At 46.4% G+C, this 20,030-nt stretch overlaps 2 protein-coding genes across 2 annotated transcripts in view; one reads left to right on the top strand and one right to left on the bottom strand.

Annotated features, from left to right (window-relative positions):
* Nucleotides 1-89, top strand: part of LOC105824867 (zinc finger and BTB domain-containing protein 17-like) — a 6,301-nt gene extending 6,212 nt beyond the window's left edge. The window contains exon 9 of the mRNA XM_012662478.1: nt 46-89. Coding sequence (XP_012517932.1) covers nt 46-89 — 44 coding nt within the window. The remainder of the gene's footprint in view (nt 1-45) is intronic.
* The window catches only part of SPEN (spen family transcriptional repressor), a 56,410-nt gene continuing 36,380 nt past the window's right edge, over nt 1-20,030 (bottom strand). The window contains exons 5-13 of the mRNA XM_012662572.1: nt 17,730-17,855; nt 17,271-17,384; nt 16,359-16,472; nt 15,033-15,133; nt 3,011-11,174; nt 2,040-2,552; nt 1,674-1,868; nt 1,213-1,371; nt 1-750 (exon numbers count right to left, since the gene is read on the bottom strand). Coding sequence (XP_012518026.1) covers nt 619-750; nt 1,213-1,371; nt 1,674-1,868; nt 2,040-2,552; nt 3,011-11,174; nt 15,033-15,133; nt 16,359-16,472; nt 17,271-17,384; nt 17,730-17,855 — 9,618 coding nt within the window. The 3' untranslated portion in view covers nt 1-618. The remainder of the gene's footprint in view (nt 751-1,212; nt 1,372-1,673; nt 1,869-2,039; nt 2,553-3,010; nt 11,175-15,032; nt 15,134-16,358; nt 16,473-17,270; nt 17,385-17,729; nt 17,856-20,030) is intronic.

A 20,030-nucleotide genomic window follows, 5' to 3' on the forward strand; every position in this document is an offset into this window, starting at 1 on the left:
TTTGCCCTTTTTCAATTGTAAACTGTACATCCCGGTGAATCAAAGACGGTGGCAGCAGGAGAATTCAGAAAGATGATGCATCCAAGTGAGCAAGGGAAAGGGAGGGGTGGGGACAAAAAAACCCAATGAAATGTTCCTTGACCCCAAGGTCTCAGCAGAAGTTAAGGTCCTTCCCGCATTAGCGTCCGCGATGTGTGTTCACGCACACCAAGATATCCAGAGTGTCACAGCCTGTCTTCACTGTGCAAAAGTCCAAGTCACTAATTTAGTGCAAAGGCAGTTCTGTTTTCTTGTTTCTTAAAAACAAAAAAAATTCATTCCACTGCCCTGTTCCTTTTCTCCAAAAAGAGAGAAACCCAGCCCCAGGCGTCTGCGAGTCCGTCGGTTGGTGGTCTGTCCTTGGGCTAAAGCGTCATGTAAACATACAAGGTAGCAGCACCACTGCCCAGAGAAGTCTGTCCGACTGAGGCGGGCAGGCAGGAGAGCAAGAGGCTGGCCGTCTGGCAGTGGAGTCTGTCCCCTTCAGCAGCTTCTTCCTCCACGTGGCTGGGTTGTCCTGTGTTTATTTTTGCTGCAGAGCCTCGGGAAAGTACACTGAGGTGGGGAGCATTCAGTGGCTCACACAGAGGCAATGACAATCATGAGGTGGGGAGAAATGTTGGAGATGCTGGCAAGGAGATCTGGGGCCAGACGGGACAGGTGACTCTCAGAAAACTCGCAGGGTGGAAAGATCTGCAGCACATAGGCAGGCTGGAGACAGGGACGAGAGAGCAAAGTGGGACCCTCTGTCTTCACAGCACCCGCCCCACATTCTATTTCCAACAAGTCCCCGCGGAAGCCCAATGCGGAAAGCCAGGCCAATTCGCCCCGACCAGCACGAGTATCTCCACAACTATGTCCACCAGAAGACATTTATAGCAGGTGTCAGAAAACTATGAACATGAACCCCCTGGGGCCCTCTTCATCACTGAGCTCAAGGAAAACCTCTGCTCTCAGCGGTTGCCTTGCTTCTCTCCAGAATGCACAGTGGCGGCCCCTCCCATGTGCTACGCTGGCTTCCTCTGTCCAAAATACCCTTTTGCCCATCTCCTCTGAGAAACTCCTAGACTATTCTAGTTGGCACCAGATTAGTCAGCCTGCCTGCCCGTGAGCAGCCCCACCTGTGCATGCATGTGCGAAGGAAGGATCTGGGAAGGACACGGGACAACCAACCTGATTGGAGCCAGGGTTGGGGACGTTGATGATCCCCGCTGCCTGCTTGGCCTGCAGGTAAGTGATGAAGGCAGCTTTGAGGGACTCAGTCTGGCTCACAACGTCCTCTTGGTCACGGCCACAGGGCAGAGCCAGCAGCAGACAGTAATCTGTCTCCACCTGGGGCAGAAGCAGCCATCAGTGATCAGGGCCCTCCTAGCCAAACAGCAGCCCATGTCCAGCCTAGGGTATCAAGTCCACAGACACTCCCACCTCTGAGATGACTTTAAAGTCTACTCTTTGTTGAACAAAAAAAGCCTTGTTTCTGGGTCTAGAGGCATTGTACACTTGCAAATAGAAACACAATGTGCCCACGTCGAGAATATCACTTCTGTGTTTGTTCCATGACAGGCCAGGGAGACGGGATGGCGGGGGCCACCGAGGCCTTCCCTCCCTGTTGCCCACCTCGGCCTGAGTCTTACCGTCATCCTTCGGGCAACTCCTTCCAGCTGCGAGGCCTCCAGCCGCATCCTCTGGGCGATCCTCAGCGGGGGTCCTCCTTCAGAGAGGGGCAGGGACCGATGGGCCAGAACATTGTTGCCGGAGACGAAGTGGAGCTGCACAGCAGCTGTGTCATTCTTGAGGGCCAGGAGGCCCTGCCATACGATGGGGTACTTCTGCTCCCAGGGAAACAAACAGGAAGTGAGCACGTGGCTGGAGAGCTGAGCCATGTTGCATGTGGCCCCAGGCAGCAGCTTGCTGGTCTAGGTCAACTGGGGAAGCCTTAGGACATTTTTAACACACCATAAAATTGGGGGACAGGTGGGGCACCCCCTGCCTATGCTTACCTTCAGAAGCTGAACCATATCCACAGGTCTCTGGGAAGTCAAGTGTGGAGACGCATCTTGTTTGGGGGTTGGCTGGGCTTCAGTGTGCGGCAGAGCCAGTCCTGGTGGGGTGCTGGGGCCCGAGGTTGTGGGGACAAACAATGGCTGCTTTGGGACAGCCTGAGCAGGAAGAGGGGCTGGGAGGTCAGGCTTCATGGACACAGACACGGGGGAGGGGTAGGAAGTCTGGCCTGTTTCCACTTGCGCCCTCTGAACCTGGGCATGAGGCTCAGGCGGCCTGTTCGCAGGGCCAGCTGGGAGGCGAGGCTGCTCTGTGCCTCCTGTCTGGGTCCCCTTTGCCTCTTGGGAGACCTGAGGCATCTTGCTGCTCGGTGGCTGGCCAGGCTGGCTGAGCTGGGAGGGTGGGCAGGATGGCGCAGATGGGGCAGGCTGTGTAGACTGCACAGGCGGGGCAGGCTGTGTGGACTGCGAGGGCTGAGCAGGCTGCAAGGGCTCACCTTCAGGAGGAGGGCCCTGGGGTTGGGAGGAAGGCAAAAAGGGATATGGTCAGTCTGTTGTGCAGGAGCCCCTACCCCCAACAAATGACCCAAAGGCCACAGGAAAAGGGTCAGATGTGGGGCATCTCTAAGACAAGCCCACAGAGGGAGCCTGATCAACGATGCTGCTCTCAGGAGTTCAGGTAGGAAGTCACCTATTACCTCCCTCCCCACCCCTGCAGCAGGAGCCACCACGCCCACCATTCCCACGGAGAGCTCCTCTCCATATCCGGAGGTCTGTGATGTGATCTGATCCTTTCACCCCAAAGGCTCCTCTTTAAACCCACAAAAAGGTAAACATATTTTAGGGGCTATCTGACCCAATCATTGCACGTCAACCACTACTTTCTTTGACTGAGGCTGGGCTTTGCTTAAAAGCCCGCCAAGGCCCCAGCGTACGTCCGACGGACAGGGGAAGATGCCCAGCTCTCTCACCTGCGCAGGAGTCTTGGTCCGGGCAGGCAGGCCAATGGAGGAAGCAGCAGGAAACTGAGTGTGCGTTAGCTGAGCTGGGGCATGGTAGGTGCGGATGTCGCCGTACCTGTATTCTTGGAACAGCTCCCCACTGGAGTGCACGATCTGCACCCCATGGGTCACCACCACAGGGGGGGTCAGAGGCAGCCCCTGGAGTTGGTTGCTGGGGGTGACTGTGAGGATGCGGGCCTCACCGTGAGGGGCGGGGGCTGCTTTGGCATCTGATGTCTTGGTGGCTTCTTTCCCTGGCTGTGGAGGGGCCTTGCTGGCCGGTGGCACCTTCACCACCCCATCTGCTGTCCGGGGCTGCTCGCTGACAGCGGTCACGTGCGGATGCACCATGATCCGCACGTCCCGGGGCACGGTGTACGGGTGCAGCCGGTACTCAGACTGCATGACCAGCACCTCTGACTGCACAGGGGCCGCCGCTCGGGCAACGGGGAGGTGGTAATGCACTTCCTCCTCGGGAGGGTGCTGGGAGGCCAGCGCAGGCACACCAGCTGTGGCTGGCTGGGGGGTGCCGGCCCGCTGTGGCGCCCTGACCTCTATTTGCTGGGGCTGCAAGGGGGCCCGAGGAGAGTGAAGCGTCTCTGGCCGGATGCTGTAGGTGATACTGGGCAGCGTGGGTGTGCTCATTCTCACCTCGCCCTGGGACAAGTGGCTCAGAGACACAGTCTGGGTGATGCTATGGGGCGGCATGATGACAGACTGCTCTGGGTGTATGCTAGAAATGAACTGAGGCACTGGGATGCCTGCAGCAAGCATGACTGTGGCGTTGGTTGACAGCGCCGTGGACGCGGTGCTGCTGGGGTGGCTCGCCCTCGGGAATGGGGCCGGTGTGGGTCCGCTGGGTCGAGGAGCATGTGCGTCTGGCTTTGTGGCTGCCAAGTGGGAGACGGTTCGCTCTGTCGGGGTGCTGGGCCCTGAGGTGACGTGGTTCATTTCTGCAGGCAGTTTGCTGGGCAGAGCAGGAGGGTGGTGGGGTGTGAGAGTGGACCCCAGGTTTGCCGGCTGGAGGACCTTGGTCTCGATTTTGAGGGTGACGGGGTCAGCAAGCTTTTTATTCGTGGTCACTATGCTTGGGGTGAGGACCAGCTGGTTGTGAACCAGCACCGGGGGAGTGTTTATGCCCTGGGTGAGAACCTTCACTGTGCCACCCTGAGTGACAGGTGTGGACACTGAGAGGTGAATGGGCTCGGGCTTCTCCAAGGATGGGCGGTCGGCCTTCACAGACGAAATCACGGGAGACGCGTTATACGTCTGGGCAGTCAGTACCAGCGTGGAATGGGTGGCCACGTTTGCATAGCCTGCAGGGGCCTGAGGGCCTTTGGGTGGAGGCTGGGACGCTGTGACAGAATCGGGCTTGAGCTGGGACTTGGACACTGACTGCTGAAATTCAATGTCCATCGCACTGGCCGGGGGGATCTGGCTGATCTTTGCACTGATCCTCTGCGGGCCTTCGGTCTTCTGCCCCGAATAGCTCAGGAGCACGACCCCTTCTGAAGTGTTCACACGCAGCCCCGCACCAGAGCCTGTGTCTGCTGGACGATCGTCAATCACAGACATAGACCCTGGATGGAACCGACTGTTTTCGTTAGTGCTCGATCTCTGTTTGCACTTTGCCGACGGCGCAATCACTGCGCCTCCCATAGTCACTGCACCTGTCGTGGCAGTCACACCACCAGATGTGGCAGTAACTGCACCTGCTGTGACTGTCACTGCACTTGCGGTGGCATTCACTGCACCTGCTGCAGCATTGACTGTGCCCGTGGCAGCATTCACCACCCCCGTGGCTGCGTTCACTGTGCCCACCGTGGCGTTCACTGGGGTAGTGAGAACGTTCACTGGCCCCGTGAGAACGTTCACCGGCCCCTTCAGGACGTTCACGGGCCCAGCAGGGGTGCTCACCAAACCCTTCAGTGTGGCCACCGAGCCCTTCACGGGGCCTTTCAGGGCATTGACTGGGACCAGGGAGACGTTCACCAGGCCCGTCAGGGCGCTCACCAGGCCGGTCAGGGTCTGAGGAGCTGGTTTTGCCAGGGTTATCTTCTGTGAGTTCTCCAAATCAATGCTGACAGGCATTCGACTAATAACAGAAGTAATTTTGGGAGCAATGACTGGAGCCACCTTTTCTTTGTCAGTAGCTGCTGGAAGCTCTGAGGCTTGGGTGTTGGAGGCGTTTGTAACTGGAGCTGTTTTTTCTTCTAAAAGGGGCCTTTTAGATTCAACTGGAGGGGGTGGTGCCTCATGCAGGCAAGGGGCAGCGCTGACGGGCTCTGCAATGGCCGTGGTGACACTCGTGGAAGTGACACCTGGTGCAGACACGTACTTGGGATCCATGAGAATCTTCCTCAGCGTGCTGGAGCTGGTGTCTACATCAGAGGCCTTTGTGTCTGGGGGAAGAGCTGGAGATGGGGTGGACTGAGCCCGTGGCTCCTCCTGCCTTGTGATCCACTCTGTCACCTTAGTAGGGGGGCTCTGGTGTGGCATGCCCCCAGAGGTGACAGGGGGTGGGAGCTTTGCTGCAGTTACAGAAGGAAGCACGGGTGTGGGCATGCTGGGGTCGCTGGGCGGTGTCACCGGATCACTCTCAATGACTGAGTGCACCTTGAACCTGGCTTGAGGATCACCATCCACCGGTGCCGGCTGCGAGGCAGGGGGCGGGTCTGGGAGCACAGACACTTTGGTTGGAGTCTTTTCTTCAACACTGCTTTCCTGGGACACATTCTCTGCACATGGAGTCTTGCCTGGGTCAGGAACACACGGCTGAGGAGAAGTGGAGGGAGGTTTTTCGCTCTGCTTTTCTTCCTGTGGAGGTTCTGGGGGTTGCGCCGCTGTCCCCTCACTTGCAGCAGGACTCTTGCTTTGAGCCTGGTCAGATTCTGAGACGTGGGTCTCCACAGGAGCCCCCACTTTCTTGTTCGTATTGCGTTTGCGGCGTGACCGGGTCGTCTTCTGGCGCCCTTTGTCTTTCCGGACAAGAGCAACTTCTGCTTCTTTGGACCCTTTGGCCTCCTGCACTGAGTGAGGGGTTTCACTGCTATTCCCTTTGGCTTCCTTGGTATCCGCTGGGCCTGATGAGGGGGCAGGGGCACTGACTGACGGCCCAGAAGATTCTGTAGCAGCCTCGGTGTCCAATAGGCCAGACACGGCCTCGTTGGTCTCGGGCTCCACTCCCTCCTCGGCAGGCCGCAGCGCTTGTGCGTGGGGCTGCGCATCTGTGTGAGATTCCGTCGGGTAAGGTGTAGGGGCCGGAAAGTTTTCTGGCTCCCCCCCAGAAATGTCATTGATGATGGAGCCAATGGCTGCAGCCAGCTCTGTTTCGCTCGCTTGGTGTGCAGGCTTGTCCCTGTCCTCTGAGGCGAGGCCCTCTGGAGCGTCCGTGGCGGCTGCCTTGTAGGCTGCGTTGGCGGAGGTTTCCGTGAGCTTTGCGATGTTCTCCACAGCCTGCTCCAGCTCCATCTGCTTGGCTAACTGAGTGGCTTCCGGGGACAGCTGAGAGGCAGACACATCTTCCTTCTCTGCTTCCTTGTCTGGATCAACTGGATCACTTTTCAACTGGGATGATGAACCACCTTCCTTTTGGGGACTCTCACTTTTCTCGGGGGAGACTGCCACCACCACGGCTTCCTTCTCCCCTGCCTGTCCCGCCGCCCCGGCAGCCCCCCTGGGGCTGACAGCAGCACCCACATTTTCCAGACTTGCAGATTTGTCCACTGCTGATCTCGAGTTTCGAGATCTTCCTCTTTTTGATTTGGAGGGCTTCTCGGGGGCTGGCTTCTTCTCCACCACTTCAGTGGGGGCGGTTGCAGGGGGATGCTTGTCTGTGCCGGCTTCTTTGCTGTCACGTTTCTGCTGGCTTCCTGCCTCCTCCTCCCCAGCCTTAGCTGCCGTGTGACTCTCTCTCCCACCTATTTGGGGGCCCACCTCAGTGGTAGCATCAGGACGTGTAGCATCAACCTTCGGTTCATTTTTCCCCTTTTTCCCCTGGGGACCACCAGTGGCTGTGTTCTTTTGAGATCGGGGAGATCGCCACCCCTCCGCTGGCTTGACTGTTTCTGTGGGCTCTTTGGCCTCGTTCTCATCCTCTTCATCAGCTCGACGGCGTGTTTTTGGAGGCCTTCCCCTCCGAGGGGTGGTGGGAGCTGCCGCAGCCTCCTGAAGCTCTCGCTCCAACCTCTTTCTGGTCACTCTTAGCTGCTCGACAGGCTCTTTGACTGGAGAGCGTCTCTCGTGGTCAGCTGTGGTCGCATAAACACTCCTTACATTCCGTCGCCTTGTTCGGCTGAGAGGCAAACTCGGTTCCGGGTGTTCAGGGTCCACAGCAGAGTTTTTAGAGGCAGTCCTTGTAATCTTTTCCGCCTCCATCTTCAATTCTAAAAGCTTCTGTGCTTCTCCCCGAGGAGAATTGGACCGCTTTAGTTTCTCCCGGTCTATTCTCTCGCTCTTCCTCGTCACGGGCTTCTCCACGACACTAGCTGCAGCTGCCTGAACTGGGGTCTTGGAACGCTTACTTTTGTTGGGCTTCTTATCTTTTGTAGTAACTGGAGGATCAACTTCTAACTCTTCTGAAGCTTGAGGCTGAACCTCAGGGGCAACGTCAGCTTTCTGATGTGCAGCAGGCTCTGTGTCAGCAGCTGAGTCCAGCTTTTCGACTTGTGGCTCATTGGCTTCCTCAGACTTCTGAGTTGGTTTAGAAAGTGGTTGGGTACTGTCAGGTTCTGGGTCTACACTGCTCTCTGCCTGGGAAAACGAGGCCCCAGGAGTTGGAGGCTTGGCATCTAGATAAGGCAGCTGGTCACTCGATGAACCTTCTTCAACAGAAGGGGCCGCCGTGGCAGCATCTTTACCGGTGTCCACTCCTGGGGCCAGGTCTACTTGCTCGGGCTGTTCCACGGGGGCAGCAGCCAGTTCAGTCGCCGGCTTTGCTTCTTCTGAGACAGCGGCTGGCTCCACGGTCCTCTCTTCTGTTACCGGAGGCACCTCCACTATTTTGTCACTGGTCGTCTTCTCCAGTGCTGATAACGTTGAGTCTGGAGTTACAGCTGTGACACTAGGAGGCCCAACTGAAGGTGGCGTTTTCAGTTCTGACTCTTTATTCTCAGAAGCAGATTCCGGGGTCTTAGGATGATTCTCTGTATCTTCCTGTTTCTCAACCTCTTTGGGTTTTTGGTCTTTTTCCTTTTCTTTCTGTTGCATTCGTGTGAGCTCCATAAATCTGCTATGGAATAGAACTACTGGCTCTTGAATTAACTCGGCTGTGCTGTTTGCTCCATCAGACGTCTGCCTACCATACAATCTACCAGAAATGAAGTCGGAGTCTTCATCCTTTCTCTCTAGATGCTGCAGTCGCTTGGAGTCCTGTTCAAAGATTGAGCTGTGCAAGAAACGAGAAGCAAATAGTTCTTGCCTCTCCTGCTCTTCTTCCTTGTGATCATCTTTTTTATCATCCATTTTCCCTTCGGAATCAGTCCTGATTTTCTTCTTTTTCATGTACCAGGAAGGAATAGGTCTCGGAGCAGAGTCGACCTTTTCTTTATCTTTGTTGTTCCGAAAATTAGCAAATCGAGAGTCCCAGTCAAGAAAAGACCAATTTTCTTCTCGAGATGAAGAGAGGGATTTTGCTCTTTCAAGCAAAGCTTTAGTGTCTGGTGTGATTGTCTTATCCAATGCAAAAGAATAAAATTTGTTCCTCTCTAAAGAACTAGAGAGTCTTTCATCTCGCTCACGTAGTTTGTCTTCTCTGTCCCTCAATAAAAAAGATAATCGGGAACTTTCAAATAATGCTGAGGCTCTTGGAGAGTGCGATTTGTGTTCACCATCTTCATCGGAATCAGAAGGCACCTCCCCAGGTTCCAGATCTCGTACAGACCTTTTCCGAAGGCTGTCTCTCTTAATTATGCTGTTTGGGAAACTCACGTCAAATCTGCTGGCATCTTGTTTCATTTGAGAGTCCCAACGATTTAGTTCATCTTCAGAATTCAAGACAGACAGCTTTATTTTGGCAATGTCTGCCATCTGTTCTCTCCTACTAGAATCATAAGGATTAAATTTTAAAGACTCTTCCCTGACTGTTATGTTAGAATAGGGGAGACCTTTTTCATCTACTTTAGGAGACCCTTTCACTGACATTAGCCTAGGGGAGCCTATGGGATCATCATCTTCAGGAAAGGAACCGTGTCGGATACTGGGGGAACAACCAGTCCTTTCAGAATCTTCGCTGATTTGGCGTGAACTTCTGTAATTCCTCTCTCTCTTGGTGCAGATATCAAAATCAACATGATCCATCCTTTTCTTTTTGCTGGGAGGTGAGTCATCGGTGACATCTTGAGGGGGTTTGCCTACCTCATGAACAAGGCTACGTCTTTCATATTCATCTATATCTTTTTTAGGACTGCCAAACTTCTCAGACTTGGCTATTTCCATCTCCATCTGCTGTTTTCTACGACTCTGCTCCATTTGTTTTCGGTAACTCTGTGTGTGATCAATGTCGATGCCAATTTTTTCTTCAGTATTTACTGAATGTGATTTCTCTTGGCCTGATTTATGTTCAGGTGTTTCATCACGAAGACTGCAATAGTTTTTCCTAACATCCTCTCTTTCTGATCCTTGATCATCTAATAGCTGTAACTGTTTGAGCTGCGGTTTTGAGTGAGTGGGTTTTTTTGATTGGATTTCTTGATTTTCCACAGATTCACCTACTGGCTCTCCCAGTCTTGCTTGTAGGTCTGAGCTGGGCCTTGAGCCAGAACCAACAGGAAGACTGGTAAGCTCCTGACAGTCTTTGGGGCTGGGAACAGCATTTAGTCTGTCCAGTTTGATTTTTCTGGATTCTCTTTTAAGAATTTCTTTCCTCACAGGCTTTCTTTCAGCCTCTCCTTCCTTCAGCAGGATGACATCTCTAGACGATACGTCAGGCTGCTTTTTCAAAAGAACTCGAGCATCCTCCATCTCTGGACTGCTTTTCTTGACTTCTGGTTTTTGCCTGTCTGCTTTCAAATTGGAATCTGCAAAACGCCTTTTCCTTGCTTCCAGCTTCTCCAGATCCACAGCACTCACTCCGTCGGCAGGCTGCTCTGGTTTCAGGTGCTTCCTGGTTTTAAGCCTGCTGTCCTTGTCTACTACTTCAATGTGGCTCGAAAGCACCTTTTCCTTTGGCACTTTCATTCTAACAGATTCCAGTTTAGACGAGTCAGACTTTGCAGGCTCAGTATGAGAGACCTGAAGTTTCTGCTCCAGGGCAGAAGACTTGATGGTGTCGCTGTCAAACTTGGCTTTCAGCTTTTCCACAGGAGCGTGGTCGACGACCTTTCCTTCTTTTTCTTTCACTCGGGTCAAAACCACACAAGGCATCAGTTCCAGGCGGTTTTTTGCTATTCCTTCTTTGTCAGCTTTCTCTCTGCTCAGTTTATTAGAACTCCTTGGCTTTTCAGGGCTCTGTTCTCTCTCATTTTCTTGGTCTGTTTCTGAAGACTGAGAACTAGGGGAGTGAATTTTTCCTTTTCGTTTCTGCTTCTCAGTTTTGTCCTTTTCCACTTTTTCCTTCCTTATCAAGCGTCTCTCTCTCTCCACTCTCTCGGGATCAAAAGTTCGCTCTTTATCTGCCTTTTCATTTTTTGTATAGCGCTCCAGACGAGATTTGTCAAGTTTATCATACCTCGGAGGAGAGAGTGAGCTGCAGCTGCCGCTCCGGTCTGAGGACCGGCTGTAAAGCCTCCTCTCGGAATCACTGGGCAGCCTCTCTGACTGGGAGGGAGACGCTCCAGGACTCTGTGGACGGCGCAAGTGCACCGGACTCTGGCTTCGTTCGATTGGCCTTCTCTCATGGTCTCTGTCCCGGTCAGACTCAAATCTCTCGCGTTCTCTTTCCCGCTCCCTTTGCCTGTAACTGTATTCCCGAATATCTTGTTCATAAGGATCATTCCTGTAATCTCTGTATTCCCGAGGATCATCATAATAGCGTGATTCATAGTAGTCTCCTTGGTAAGTTTCCCATTCTGAATAAAATTCTCTCCCTCGAGCTGGATAGTCCCGCCTGGAATCTTCAGGATATGTGCCTGGAGTCCGGACATTCTCGTAGTATGTACGATCCTGGTTATAGTCGTAGGATCCCCTTCGCTCCTCTCTGCCAAAAAATAAAAGACCTTAGTAGTTCCTTTTGTTTCTTCGTCACTTATGCATTACGTCATGTACGTGAAATTAGAAAGTCCTGTTTCTAAATATTTTTGCCATTACTTCATCATTTGTTAACTGATTAAATTGCAGCGACTGTCCAATACAGTAGCTACCAGCCACACACGGCTACTGAGTGCTTGAAATCTGGCTCGTCCAAATGGAGGTGTGAGTGTAAAATACACACCAGATTTTGTAGACACAGTTTAAAAAAAAATAATAATAATAATTTATTTAGATTGACTATATGTTGAAATAATATTTTAGATATATTAAGTTAAATAAAATTAATTTCATCTTTTCCTTTTTATTGTGGCTACTAGAAAATTTTAAATCACATATGTAACTTGCATTACGTTTTTATTGGCAGTGGTGGCTCAGCCTTTTTTCATGCTTTTGGTGACTCTGGTGTAGTGAAAAAACAGACACCACTAGTTACTGGACAGTATCACACCCCCACATTTCTAAATCCTTCATCATTACTTTTCTACCAAAAAATATTCTTACCACAACTTAGAAAATAAATGCACTGTTTAGAAAAACAGATAAAAATTTTAATTAAAATCTTAGAACCTTTGTGACCTGTATGATATCGTTAACACCTCTATCTCAATTCACAATTAAAACAATATATTTTGGGGGCTGGTTAAGCTCTCTGAGCTCAGTCTCTTCACTCATGAATTGATAGTACCTTTTCCTCATAAGGCTCTTAAGCCTATAAAAACCTTCCTAGCATAATCCTGGGCACACACTTGGCCCTCAGTAAATGCTGTCACTTTCCCCCAGCTGCGAACTTGCAAATCAGGAAGGACCGCAAGCACTGAGAGAGGACTCCTCCACTGCAAAGGAACTCACCACCCCTTGTTTTCTCTCACAAGGACCTGTCTGGTACATTTAAAACATAATTAAATTTATACATAAGAACACATATGTTGTAAAAAATTAAATACACCTGTATTAGAAGCCAATTAACTCCTTCACATGTTCATTCACAGGAATTTTTGTTCTCTCAGGTACGTGTGGCTTATTCATTCTAGACAAGATTGCCATTAGTAGTAGCTCATTAAAACACAACAATACTAGAAAACTTAAGCCGCTTAAAGGCACAGGCTTTGTCTTGTCAGACACAATTTCTCTAGCTCTTACAACAGTGCTTGTTTCATAGTAGGCACTCAAATATTTGTTGGAAGAATGAACTTTAGAAAAATACATCAAAGCTGCTACTAGGTGATGTTCTAACCCTTTTGAACAGCAAATGAAGCATCTAGACTGACTATTCAAACACTGGAAGCATCAAAAACACATTATTGCATGTATTTATACTGAACTTTCTCGGTTCAAAGTCAGTATTTTATATCTATGACATTTGGTTTAATTGAATTCAAGATAATCCTTCTACAGCTCCATAAGAATCACATTCTTCGCCTAAATAGTGACCAGCCATCTCGTAAATAAATGTCCCAGCTACTCGGGAAGCTAATGCAAGAGGATAGCTTCTTGAGCCCAAGAGTCTGAGGCTGCAGTGAGCTATGATCTCACCACTGCACTCTAGCTGGACTGACAGAGTGAGATCCTGTCTCACAAAACAAAAATAAATAAGCATGAATTTTGCTGGGCCTCATGACTACAAAAAGAAATGAGCAGTCCTGCCCTCAAGGAACTCAACAACTTAAGCAGGGACAATATAACTGAGCATTTGGGCCAGAGGGGCTCTGGCAGGGGTGTGCACAGAGGGACACAGAGGAGCTACAAAGAGTCAGGTTGGAAAAAGGACGCTGTTCGCATCACTGCACAACATCCAGACTACCATAAGTAGATGAGAAAGTCACCTAAATCATAATGGGACCCTGTAAATTCATCTTGAGAATTACTCTGGTGAACTGTAAACTCAATGCACTAGTGGGTAGGAACCCTGGGTTTATCCCCAGCCCAACCATTTAGTAGCCTATGACCTTATTAGCAAAAGTCATCTGATCTTCAGTTCCCTCCATAAAACAGGACACAGTGCCCTGCCTGCCAGAGTATTTGAGGGATCAAATGAAATACTACTTTGTAAATGGCAAAGGCTTGTGAAAACAGAATTATTGTTTGTATTCCTAAGCTGAATTATCACTAGAGTTAAAGCATTTTTGTTCGTTCATGCGGCAACTATTCAGTGGGATAACTTCCTCCCACTCTATAGAAAAGGCACAGATCCTCAAGTTCTACTGCCAGGAATGCATTCCACAGGCACTGCTACCTGAAACCCAATGGGGCAAACCTGGGTCCCAGCAAAGGCCCTCCTGCTTCCTACATTAGGAGATAACCACCATTCGACAGAGATAAATTACCCTGGGAAAGAACCAAAGAGCAAAGCCAAAGCCAGATCATCACGAAAATGAATGAATTTTAAGTAGTAATATACAAAAATTAACACCCACACTACATTACCGAACCCTCACAAGACAATGCTTTTTAAAAAATATTTAATGTACACAGAGGATTTTAATGGATTTTTTATCTCTTAGGTACAACTAGGCCTCCAACACACTTTCATTCACTTTTGGATAAGAATTCCCCTAAGCACTTAATGTATTAACAATGACTTCAAACTGCTACTTGGGGAACCAGGACCCAGAACATTTTTTTCCTCTCCCAACAGACACATACATTCTCTTGCACGTGCACACACAGCTTCATGCTCGCTCTCGCTCTTACACTCACATACACACAACTGAGACACAACAGCCTATCAAGACTGACAATCTGTGATCTTTTATGATTTGGATTCTGCTACACTACTGAGAAACCATCGAAACCTTAGAAGTTAAAGCTTTTGGGAATCTGACTGTGGGGGACATTGTTCATTTAAAAAGCTCCAAGTATTCAATGATTACTGTACAATATTCCACTCCAAAATGACTCAAAGTGACATACACTCTCTATGATTTAAGCAAAAATGAACTCATAAAGACAAGCAGTAGGAAGGGAATGCATTCAACAGGATCCTGGCAGCACAATCCGGACTTGGCTCATCCTGGTCAGAGAGCCCTTTTGATACCAGAACTGAAGTGTCTAAAGGCATTTTTCACACAAAGCCTTCTGTCTAACACAGGGTACAGGAGTGGAGATCTACTGGTAACATTCTAGGAGACTTAATCGTAGAGGCGTGTCTGGACAAACAGCTTGACCATAGGGACAATAGTTTCCATTTTCACATGTAATCAGCTACTGAGGAAACTGGTGACATTATGTTAAAATGTTTTAATATATTTGGTCTATTTGGCAGAAAAAATATCAAATACGACATTATCGTGACTGAAAATATTAACAAGGGGAAATCAGTTTTGCCCTTCACATTGTCCAAGTCACCAACTTATGTATACTTTGGCTTATTGATTCACAATGTATTTAAGAGATTCAAATTTAAAATAAAGCTCTTGATGTTCTTTTGGAAGATTTTGTTTTTTAGTTAAATGTTTGAGGACATATGTGGTGACATCCTGGATGTTGTCATTACTAAGGCATTTAACAGTATATAATGTACTCTAACATATGTTATCAAATTTAATTTAAACTGTAAGGTAGAATGATTTATATTTATAATTAATGGTACATAAAGTCTGGCAAAACAGTAACCCTTTCAAATTGTAGGAGCTTTCAGTAAGAAATCTAAAAACTGGCTTCATAAAAATAAACCTGTGTTTTTCATATGAGGTGGTAAGTTTTTTAAGAGATGAGAGTTGGGGTAAGGGCTAAAAAATAAAACTTCATCCCATCTGAAGTTGATGTATTCAAACTCCATCTACACTGAAAGGGTTAGAATACATACCTTCTTTCTATTAACATTTCATAAAAGTCTCTGATATCTTGACCAGATTTCTCCATGCAGTGATAAAATGCCAGCTGGCTTTCACGATTTGCAAAATCCACCTTAAGAAAAAAAAGGACAGCAGGTGTTTATTGCCAAGTCTCAAATTTTAAAGATGGAAAATGTTATCAAATTTGAAAATCCTTCACAACATAGCCCTTCTGGACAAACTTCAGGAAACAACAATCTATCTCAAGTGAAAGAGTCCTCATAACGAAACTATATTGTGTTAACCTGAAATTTCCCAAATTCTAGTAATACGAAAATTCTGATAAAGAAATGTAATTTAATGTTTCAGACCCGACTCTAAAGGAGTGAAAAAGCAAGACAGAAAACTGAAATGGCAATTAAAAATCAAATGAAGTCAGGCATGGTGGCTCATGCCTGTAATCCCAGTGCTTTGGGAGGCTAAGGTGGAAGGATTCAAAACCAGTCAGGACAACATAGCAAGACCCCCACTGTCTACAAAAAAAAATAAAAAGGTTTGCTGAGCATGGTGGTGGCATTCCTATAGTCCCAGCTACTCAAGAGGCTGAGGCGGGAGGATCACTTGAGCCCAGGAATTTGAGGTTATGGTGCACTATGATCAAGCCAAACCAAAAAAAAAAAAATCAGATGGACTAAATCCAGCAATCTCTGATGAGCATAATAAATTTGCTGGAACCACAGTTAGAACATAAAACAAAATACGGAAGAACATTAAAAATTCACTCACAGCTGGGCCTTAAAGTCATTAAAACATGATATCCATCAATCAATAGCTTACTTCCTTTTGAAAATACTTGTTTCAATCTAACCATTATAGACATTAAGTGTATACATTTCTTCAAACTACAAATATCAAATTTTAAAACACATACACCAGACCGAAAAAAAATCATGCTTTCACAGTGGTTACCCACTCTTTAGAAGAGGAAGACAGATCATTTGGAAAGCTGGACTGATACTTTCAGCCCTAGGGTGTGCAGATACCCACAGGTAACAGTGGGTGGGCCTGTTGTGAGAGTGTCCACATGCGCCGTCAGGTACCAAAAGCATTGAGGAGCATACTTCTTTGAGTGACAGGATTTTTTAGGGAAGGATCTGTGGCTAATGGTTTTTTAAAAAGACCCTCTGCCCGTAAGTAGCTGAGCAGAAAAATCATAATATTCCCCTTAAACACTGCAGATATATACTACATGTCCTGTAAACCAATGTCCTTGCTGGCAATCTACAAATGCCAGTTACTGAGAGAATGAGATTTGAATACGATTTGGTTTTGCTTCTGTTTAAAGTCATTCTGCACACCTTAATTTTATTCCCACCGATTTTCCTCCCCTTGGTCTCTTTTACAGCTGCTTGTGCATATTCTATTTCATTGTAGAGAACCAGGGCCATGCCTTTTAAGCGGTCAAACACCACCTGTAAAAAACAAAACAGAAACCAAATAAGAGCCTCATCCACTGGACTTAGTGTCAGTCCCCACAAAATCCTAAGTCACAAGGACACTGCCAAGAAAAAATACAATTTTGTGTACTTTATCCTAGAAAAGATTTCAAGCCTTTTCTGATGATGCACGTTGTAGTGAACACACTAAACTTAAAAAAAAAAAAACCTTGAAAGGGAGAAAAGAAATTTAAAGAATACTGAATCTACAAAGAATGTCAGTAAATTTTGATTGTAAGTAGCACTACTGTCCTAATGCTGGATTTTTTATTTTTAAGATGTATATTTCTCCAAACGACAAAAACTATATTTAAAGAAATGTCCAAGTTATACAACATACCCATCGCAGAGTAAACGTGCTTTTAAGGAGTTAAAGTTTTACATTCACACAATGGAACTGGGTCCAAAAACCCTGTTCCTGTCGTTTGTGGGTGTGCCATAAAATAAACACTAGTTAGATGCATATTCTGTTGTGTGACCGTCCCTTCAAAGTCACCATCTTTTAAAAAAAAAGAAGTCTAATTACCTATTTAGTGTAAATGTAAATAATTATATAACCAGGCTAATTGTAACGTGAGATAAAATTATAAAAGCCCCTAAGAAACATTCTATTTAAGTGTATTATGAGAATTAATTTCAAAATCAATCACCCCACATGGTTCAAAACAAATTTTCAAAATATTCATATCTTAAGGTAATAAATGCAATGCCCTTAACACCAAGAAAAAAGACTCAGAAGTAAAGGTGAAACACACACCAAAACCTCCCACCTACCTTTACTACAGGCCCGTATCGGCAGAAATGTCGTGTTAAATACTGATCTGACACATTTGAAGAAAGCCCATCTAACCATACGCAGTTTGTAGGCATGCTCTTTCCAAAACCCAGCTGAATATAAAAGGAAAAATTTCTATTAGTAAAGTTCACAATTACTATTCAACTACAGAATTCTCAGAAAACTAGTTTTCTTCTGCAGGAATCTTAGCAAATCAACATCTCAAGTGGGAACCATCTGGTTAAAATCAAATGGAAATTTACAAAAAAGCAATCCTGCCTGGCTAATCAAGTATTGATTCAGATTATAGTATAACTGGATGAGGATACAAAGAAGTGTATCACCTTTATGGCTGATACACTTACTGCAATCTTAATCAGACATATGCACCAAAAACGCCAAATCTTGAAAAACAAAGCAAATCACAACAGCACAATAATTTATGCAAATCTGTTTACCTTGAGACGATTATTTCCAAGGTATTCCCCATCCATCTTCTTAATAGCTTTACAAACACTGGCAATATCACAGTATTGCAAGAATGCATACTGAGGAACTCCATTTACTTTCTTAATATCAATGTCCTGAAAAACCCAATCAACACCACTTAGTCATATGCCAACAAGAAAATAAATCGGAATAAACCAAGTCCATACAGATGTGTATTTCTCAAAAAAGCTGTATTTCCAATAATCATTTTCTTAGTTAAAATTATACATCTTAATACAGCTATATATCAGTAGTTTAAATGTTGTATAACATAGCATTTGTAGTCACAAACCATGAAATCCTTCCCATGTGAGCCTCTCTGCAGAGGATGCAACTGTACTACAACCCTAAATTCAAAATTTAAAATCCATTAACATCAGTATTAAGATAGAAATGTATGATAATAAAGAAAAGGTAGCCTATTTAATGAAATCCTAACAAATAATTCTCTTCTGCAATATCTAAAAATCCTTATTAGAAGCCATGCCACTTAAACTGTAATAGTTGAGAAGAGTAAGAATGATAAATCAAGTTTTCAAAAAGTAATTTAAAACATGCAATCTTGAATGAGAAGACCCATTCTATCAGTATATCCAACTGAACCAAGGCTGGTGATTGATAAATATGATGATAATCTCTCATATCCAGAATGAATAGATATATAAATATCTGAAATACTCTGTGAAGACCCACCAGAACAGCATCCCTGGATTAAAGAAACACTTATAAAAGAAACCCCTATCTCTTCTGGAAAGCACAAAACCTGCAGTTGTACCTGACACTCTCATCCTGCCTACTAAAAGGAGGCGGTGAAAAAACTTGGCTTTAATATAAAAATGGTCCAGAGAAACCACAGTTAGATGGCAGAAATCTGTACTGAAAAAAAAAGGACCTGGGGCCGGGCGTGGTGGCTCGTGCCTGTAATCCTAGCACTCTGGGAGGCCAAGGCGGGAGGATCATTTGAGCTCAGGAGTTCGAAACCAGCCTGAGCAAGAGTGAGACCCAATCTCTACCAAAAATAGAAAGAAATTGGCTGGACAACTAAAAATATATAGAAAAAATTAGCTGGGCATGGTGGCGCATGCCTGTAGTCCCAGCTACTCGGGAGGCCGAGGCAGAAGGATCACTTGAGCCCAGGAGTTTGAGGTTGCTGTGAGCTAGGCTGACGCCATGGCACTCTAGCCCGGACAACAGAGTGAGACTCTGTCTCAAAAAAAAAAAATAAAAATAATGACCTGGGCCATGCATTGCAGAATCAAGTATTGTGAGATTATATAACTGTCCTTAAAGGTCACAAGCCAATAATCAAAACTCAAAACAGCAAAATGAGTAATGTATTTAAAGAGCTATTCGATGGGTATTAAAAAAAGCAATGATCTATACTCAAAATTACTCAAAGTAATGCTAAATAGGAGTTGATTTTCACCATTGCATAGAATATAAAAACCCAGGATAACTCCACTTAAGAGAGTATCTCCAAAGAAAACCGGTGGGTGGACTCAGTAACCAGGTTCTTTTGGCTATGGCTTAATCTGTTATCAATAAGCAGCAGAGCATTTTTCCAAAGTGAGTGTGTCATTTAGAACAGTGACACTCATCAGCAATTGCTACCATGATGAGATTGTGATTTTCAACAGAATACTGACATGCCTACATTATTGAGAACTATGGCTCTTAAAACACAATCATTCCATCTTTAGCAATCCTCATGATGAGATGCATCCATGTACCCAAATTATATCTTTCTACATTGCTCCAAAATTTAAAGTAGCAGCCACATTCAAATAAAAGTATGTCTAAAAGTTTTATCAACTCATAGACCCATGAATGCCAAACAGCAAATTAAGTAATAGATAACCGTGTAAAGACAAAAGAAGCTAGGGCCCAGATAGGTTAGTACACACAACACCTGTCTAGGTAGGCAGTAGAACTGAATGGAATTATGGTAGACATTACTCTCACAAAAGAAACTGAAAAATCAAAATAACTGAAAAAGAAAGGAAGATGAATGTTTTGCTGGTATATTTCTCTAAATATATAGCTTTTCTATTTTCTCCTTCTTTTCTACCAACCATTTCTATCTCTTGCCCCCAGCTCCGGTATAATGAGGTTGAGATCAGCCACAAGCACAAATAATATTTTATAAGACTAGATTATGTCATTTAAAAAAACCAAGAATCTTTTGCTTAGAACAATGATATATAAACAAGAATGGATAGATAAATGGACAGATACATGGACACATAACTCACACTCCTGAAAGATTAACT

Source organism: Propithecus coquereli, unplaced genomic scaffold (assembly GCF_000956105.1).
Source record: "Propithecus coquereli isolate 6110/MARCELLA unplaced genomic scaffold, Pcoq_1.0 Scaffold77, whole genome shotgun sequence".
Lineage (NCBI taxonomy): Eukaryota > Metazoa > Chordata > Mammalia > Primates > Indriidae > Propithecus > Propithecus coquereli.